The 6,459-nt window shown below is 63.7% G+C and overlaps 2 protein-coding genes across 2 annotated transcripts in view; one reads left to right on the top strand and one right to left on the bottom strand.

Moving 5' to 3' along the window:
- The window catches only part of IFFO1 (intermediate filament family orphan 1), a 12,701-nt gene extending 11,433 nt beyond the window's left edge, over positions 1-1,268 (top strand). The window contains 1 exon segment of the mRNA XM_027769229.1: positions 188-1,268. Coding sequence (XP_027625030.1) covers positions 188-293 — 106 coding nt within the window. The 3' untranslated portion in view covers positions 294-1,268.
- A 1,022-nt stretch (positions 1,269-2,290) lies between these two features.
- The window catches only part of GAPDH (glyceraldehyde-3-phosphate dehydrogenase), a 6,435-nt gene continuing 2,266 nt past the window's right edge, over positions 2,291-6,459 (bottom strand). The window contains exons 3-12 of the mRNA XM_006170849.1: positions 6,284-6,386; positions 5,740-5,827; positions 3,962-4,061; positions 3,781-3,887; positions 3,595-3,685; positions 3,390-3,505; positions 3,080-3,313; positions 2,916-2,994; positions 2,655-2,836; positions 2,291-2,551 (exon numbers count right to left, since the gene is read on the bottom strand). Of these exons, the coding sequence (XP_006170911.1) occupies positions 2,482-2,551; positions 2,655-2,836; positions 2,916-2,994; positions 3,080-3,313; positions 3,390-3,505; positions 3,595-3,685; positions 3,781-3,887; positions 3,962-4,061; positions 5,740-5,827; positions 6,284-6,386 (1,170 nt within the window). The 3' untranslated portion in view covers positions 2,291-2,481. The remainder of the gene's footprint in view (positions 2,552-2,654; positions 2,837-2,915; positions 2,995-3,079; positions 3,314-3,389; positions 3,506-3,594; positions 3,686-3,780; positions 3,888-3,961; positions 4,062-5,739; positions 5,828-6,283; positions 6,387-6,459) is intronic.

Below are 6,459 nucleotides of genomic sequence, written 5' to 3' on the forward strand. Positions count from 1 at the left end.
CCGTGTGTCGGCGGCCCGAGCCTCTCAGGGCTCCCACGGGGCAGGGCGCCCCCCACCCACTTCACCCAACGGAAGCCCACCCTCCCCGCCCGGGCTCCCCTGCCCCTGCCTGAGGGTGAGGCGGAGGAGGAGGCCATGGCACGGGGACTCCTGTGGGCCCACAGTGACAACTGGTGTTTTCTTCTAGAAAGTCTCCTGCTTTCACTGCGGTCCCGCTTAGCGACCCGCCGCCACCGCCGAGCGAGGCTGAGGACTCCGATCGTGATGTCCCCTCCGACAGCTCCTTGAGATAGGACCTGCCCGCCCCGGGCCCTCGTGGCCCCACGTGCTGGAAAGGCCACGGTGGAGGGTGGGCTTCGCAGAGGGCAGCGCCACACCACCACTCGCCCCAGCCTGGCGCGGCCGGGGCGCTCTTCCCTTGGCTTCCTTCCACGGTCCCTGGCCTCGCCGGGGTTCTGGCGTCTGGAGCCAGGTTCTGCCCTACCTGCCGCGGGCCACCCGGACTCAGTGGGGCTCTCCTGCCTGCGCGTTCAGGGTGCCTGCTGCTTTCCCATCTGTCGAACCTCCTCCATCGTGGACGGACTGGACGGACGTGGGCAGGGCCAGCTCGCCGTCCGCTCCTGTACTGGTGCTAAGGGGCTCAGGCGCGGCACGTGAGCGCAGCGTATGCAGCAGGGGTTGGAGAGGGTCCCCATGGGAGCGAGGGAGGCAGGACTGGACAGGCCTGCCCTCCCTGTTGTCCACGCTCACAGCTGCTCACCGGCCGGGCAGTGCATGCAGCTGTGGCCCTTCCCTCTTGGAGAGGGGCATTAGTGCCCGGCTGGGTGCAGTGTCACTGCCGAGTGACAGGAAAGGTGAAGCTTCCCGTGTGCATGCGCATGGGTGTGTGTGCACACATGGGTGTGTATGTGCACACGTGGGTGTGCTGCTTGTGCGCTCAGGGTCTGTTTGCGTGTCAGCTGAAGACGTGCCTCGTCCGTGTCTGTCAGATGCTGAAACCCGCAGGCCACGACACCCGACAGGAGAGCTTGGACAGTGGGGGCCGGACTGAGTCCCTGGGTCTATGCGGCCGCGGAGCTGACATCTGAACGGGATCTTTAATAATAACGAAACTGGCGCGTGTACACGCAGCTCCTTGGTGTCACTGTGTCAAGCACTTTGTAACGACACTCCCAGCTCCTACTGTCAACTCCATCCCAAACATGCACGTGCAAAGGGAGGCCCAGGTCCCAGGTCCCGTGGCCAGCATGGCAGGGCCAGCTTCTCACCTCAGCTCATCTTCCTCAGAGGTGCTTGGTGGGCAACGCCTTGTGTTTTTTTCTTTTTTTAATTATTATTTAATACTGGGACCAGCAGTTAACATAAAGGCTATGTCACAGGACTCCCATGTAGTCGACCGCAGTTCACATTCTGGACCCGGTGGCTTAAACTCACACCAGGCGCATGTGTGTGCATGCCCAGGATCCCGAGAGAATGGAGAAGGGATTGCAGTGTGGCCACACCCCCTGGGGGGGTGCTTTCTCTCTGTCTCTTTCTGGCAAGCGCATGCACCCTATAGCAAAAACCTCTCCAAAAAAGAAAAAAAAAAAGAATTATTTAATACTCATTTTAATCTGACCAGAGAGAAAGCCACCGGGTCTAGGACTTGAACTGTGGTTGGCCATATGGGAGTGTCCAGCACCTTAACCATCATACTACCTGCTGGTCCCTGCCTTGTGCTTTTTAAAGCTTTTGCTGCAAGGCAGGACACTAGCCCACTAGCAGGAGAGGGAAAGGGAGATGCCACCATCCTCCAGGGGCTGGCCACATAATCCTTTCCTCTTGGGATTCTGGGCACACAGGTCTGGGCTCGTGGTGGACAGTTACGTGGGACCCAGTGCCTCAAACTCGATGCCACCAGCAGGCCCATGGCTCATTTCAAATTACAGTGCTCACATGAGCCATGGCTCTGGGTCTGCCATCCCTGGGAAGGCTGGGAGCTGGCTCCCATCAGAGCAAGCTGCAGACCAGGTACTAGGCTGGAGGTGGGGCGGGCTGCATGGGCCGTGTTGCCCTCCCTGAGCAGCCAGTCCTCAGAAGTGCAGGACTGGCTCCCTGTAGCACCCAGGGGCCTCTGGAGTGGAGATGGTCCCCAGTGGCGGGTGTGGGCGCTCACACCTTCAGGAAGGCTGGCTGCGTGCCCACTGACCACAGGGTCAGTGCAGGTTGGCCCCTTGGCGCCAGCCCCACTCCCTCCGCTCCCTCCTGCCTACCCTCTACCCTAGGAGAGAGAAGGGACGGAAGACCTGGCTGATAGAGTGTACTTTATTGATGGTTCGTGACAAGGAGGGCTCCTCTGCCCCTCCCTTCTGCAGGGGTCTGGGATGGAAACTGTCAAGGAGGGGAGCTTCTCAGTGTGGTGGGGACTGAGCGGGAGCAGGGCCTCCCCAGCAGCTGAGGGCCTCGTCCTCGTGCTCACGCTGGGGCTGGTGGTCGGGAGCTCTACTCCTTGGAGGCCATGTGGACCATGAGGTCCACCACCCTGTTGCTGTAGCCAAATTCATTGTCATACCTGGAAGACAAGCGGTCTGTAAGCACCACTTCTCAGAGCAGCCACCAGAGGGCGCCACACCCAACAGCACCCTCTGCCTGGCCCCTGCTCCCCAGGCACATACCAGGAGATGAGCTTGACAAAGTGGTCATTGAGGGCAATGCCAGCCCCAGCATCGAAGGTGGAGGAGTGGGTGTCGCTGTTGAAGTCACAGGAGACGACCTGGTCCTCAGTGTAGCCCAGGATGCCCTTCAGGGGGCCCTGCGACGCCTGCTTCACCACCTTCTTGATGTCATCGTATTTGGCCTTCAAGGGACAAGCAAGGTGGCACTCCAGTTCCAGCCTCACCACTCCCACCCCCACAGCCTTCCCAGCCCAAACGTACAGCTTTCTCCAGGCGGCAGGTCAGGTCCACGACCGACACGTTGGGGGTGGGGACACGGAAGGCCATGCCGGTGAGCTTCCTGTGGGCCAGGGAGGCAGGGTCAGCACCTGTGCCCGGCCTCAGCCTGCGGCCCCCACGCCCACTGCCCAGCACCAAGGCCTCACCCGTTCAGCTCCGGGATGACCTTGCCCACAGCCTTGGCAGCCCCGGTGGATGCTGGGATGATGTTCTGGGCAGCCCCACGGCCATCACGCCACAGCTTGCCCGAGGGGCCGTCCACAGTCTTCTGGGTGGCAGTGATGGCGTGGACTGTGGTCATGAGTCCCTCCACGATGCCGAAGTTGTCGTGGATGACCTTGGCCAGGGGGGCCAAGCAGTTGGTGGTGCAGGAGGCATTGCTGAGTAAGAGGGGCAAGTCAGGGGCCTGCTAAGAGCAGGGTGTGGGCCGCCCTCCCTGCCGCCCGCCCTGCTCACCTGACAATCTTCAGGGAGTTGTCGTACTTCTCATGGTTCACGCCCATCACAAACATGGGGGCGTCCGCGGAGGGGGCAGAGATGATGACCCTCTTGGCCCCACCCTTCAAGTGAGCCTGCAATGGAGGAGGCTTCGTTTCGGGCCCAGGCTCCTACTGCCCCGGCTCCCGGGGTCAATTCCCCGTTCGGCCTCCCTGCCACTCACCCCAGCCTTCTCCATGGTGGTGAAGACACCGGTGGACTCCACAACATACTCGGCACCAGCATCACCCCATTTGATGTTGGCGGGATCTCGCCTACGAGGGGGCACAGGACAGTTCAGGGGCATGAGGTCCCCGGGGCGGCTACCCTGTCCTAACTCCCGAAGCACAGGCTTCCACGGTCCACTCACTCCTGGAAGATGGTGATGGACTTCCCGTTGATGACCAGCTTCCCGTTCTCGGCCTTGACGGTGCCGTTGAACTTGCCATGGGTGGAGTCATACTGGAACATGTAGACCTGGAGGAGCGAGGGGGCTGCTGAGGCTGTCCCCCCGCCAGGGGGCGCCCCACCGCCGCAGGGGCAGCACTCACCATGTAGTTCAGGTCAATGAAGGGGTCGTTGATGGCCACGACATCCACCTTGCCAGAGTTGAAGGCAGCCCTGGTGACCAGGCGCCCAATACGGCCAAATCTGAGGGACAAGGGAGCAGGCCTGAGGACAGGAGGACTGAGGCCGCCCCAGGCCACCTCGCCCTCTGCAGCAGGCAGGAGGGAGTCCCATCACCTGCCAGCACCCCCCAGCTGGCCTGGCTTTACAGCAAGGCCATGAAGTGTCGGCTCCCGTCCTGCCTGAGGCGATCTGGCTCAGGACCCGCCCCGTCAGGTCATCTCAAGGCCTTCCAGGACAGGCAGCGTGGGGTGCTGCCACCCACATTCAGGCCACAAGCTCGGCACATGGCACTCGGCACCCCCACGGTGCCCAGGAATGCTTGCTCCTGCCTGGCCGGGCTTCAGGCTCCACCCTGGAGGACTTGTGCACTCAGCACCACCGGGCTCAAAGGGCAGGGGGAAAGGTCAGAAACTGGCCAAGGCTGAGCCCACCCTCCCCCAGCCCCGCCCACCGGAGGGAGAGCCCAGGGCCAGCTCTTCTCCCACGGGCCCATCCCAGGGCTCCAACACGCTGCACGGCCTGTCCTTCTAATGCTTTTCTAGAAACCGGGGTGGTGGCAACCGTGTGAGTGTGGGGGTGGGGAGGACAGCGGCCCAGGCCCCCATCACAGAAAGGTCAGGCGGCTAAATTTAACCTCAGATTAGGGTGGAGTGGGCAGATCTGGTTTCTGGAAGATGGAATAGGGAGAAGGGCAGGATTCCGAGGCCCTCGGACACCTAATCCCTGCAGTGACCTTTACAGTCTGGCCTTTAGGGTCAGGTCAGCTCTAGGCTCCAAGGGAACTGAGGGGCGCTGAGGGGTGGTGCAGGAAAGGGACTGCTGCTCCCGCAGACATTTAGCGGAGGAAATTTTCTAATTGCCCATGACTCAGCTCCCCCAGCTTGGCACTGAGCCACGCGACCACACCTCTCCCAGGAAGGAGGAAAAGGAGCAGGACCTCCCTAAGGCCACTGCTTTGATTGGCCAGTCAGCTAGGAAAGGCATCGCGCTCGGGGGAAGCTGGGCTCGGGGCTTGAGGGCTGGGATCGGGGGACAGGACCAGAGGCCTGGGTTCTGAGGTCCAGCTCTTCTGAGCCAGAGCGGGACAAGCCTTGCCTCACTTGGTTTACCGATAAAGGGGACTCCACCCGACTGGGCCAAGAGGAGGGTTAGTCACATGCAAAAGAGGAGGAAGGTTTCCTAACGGGGCTCATTCATTTCCTCTCCTGTTGCAACATGGCGGCGGGGTGACCGCAAGTGAGCCCGCCGCCCCCGACCGGTAGCGCACACAGCAGGACAAGGCGCATCCCGGGGCTGGCCAGGCCGGGAGGTGGGAGGAAGGCGGCCGTGGGGGAGGGGCCCCTGCCTGGGCACGTGACCTCGCAGGGCGCGAAAGGAAGAAAGGAGCCCCAGCTAGGGGACCACAGGGGGCCGGGGCGGGGTCGGGGCGAGAACTGGGGGCTCTGCAGTCAGGCTGCCGGAGTGCAGTGGGAGGCTCCCGGCAGTCGTCCCCGCAGGGGCGGAGTTACAGAAGGCGCAACCCGCCCCCCCCAGGGTGGGGGACAGTCTGAGCGCCGACCTTGAGCTCTCCTTGGGGGTTCCCCCCCCCGCCGACCTCCGGCCCACGCGCGACTGCAGAGACTCCGATCGGGTCCCGCAAGACCGGCACACGCGACCCTGTGCGGCCGCAGCCCGGGCCCCGCCCTCCCCCCTAACTCACCCGTTTACTCCGACCTTCCCCCCCCCCCCCCCCCCCCCCCCCCCCGGGCCTCCATTCCCACCGCGCGCCTCATCACGTCCTCCCACCCCTGCAATGCGGAGGCCAGGCCCGGCCACGTCCTGGACCCCGCACCGCCACGGCCACGTCCCAGCCCGCCCGCGCACAAATACCCCGACCCTTCTGCGACCGTCCCCGAGCCTCAGGTGGCTCCGCTTAGCTTGCGTTCACCTGGCACTGCACGGCAGGAGCGGCTGGCTGTCGAACGGGGAGGAGCAGAGAGCGCCGGGGGAGGCTGCGGCCTCAATTTATAGGGACGGGCGGGGGCGGGGGGGGCGGGCGCGGGCGCCGCCCCCCGCGGCTGGTCCAGTGGCAGCCAGAGGGCGCGGAAGCCTGAGCTACGTGCGCCCGTAAAACTGCGAGTAGCCGGGACCCTGTTTTTTTTCCTGGACTCGCCTCGTTTTTCAATGTGCACGCACCTGGCGTGTGGTTCAGGGGGGAGGGGAGAAGGGGACCGAGGCTGCCCGGACGTGGGGGTGGGCATGACCGGACTGCGGGCCTAGGAAGTCAGGGGCCTTGGCGAGCACCGAGGACGTCCAGGGGCCAGGGACGGTATAGTTAATGCTGGTGGAACCGGAGGCCCCTGGGAGCTGAAAGGGTGCGGAATGAGAGCCAGAGCCCGACGGCTGCGGCTGCACGCGCCGGCCCCCCCCCCTGTCTGCC

The sequence above is a fragment of the Tupaia chinensis genome, unplaced genomic scaffold (assembly GCF_000334495.1).
Source record: "Tupaia chinensis unplaced genomic scaffold, TupChi_1.0 Scaffold149011_1, whole genome shotgun sequence".
Classification (NCBI taxonomy): domain Eukaryota; kingdom Metazoa; phylum Chordata; class Mammalia; order Scandentia; family Tupaiidae; genus Tupaia; species Tupaia belangeri.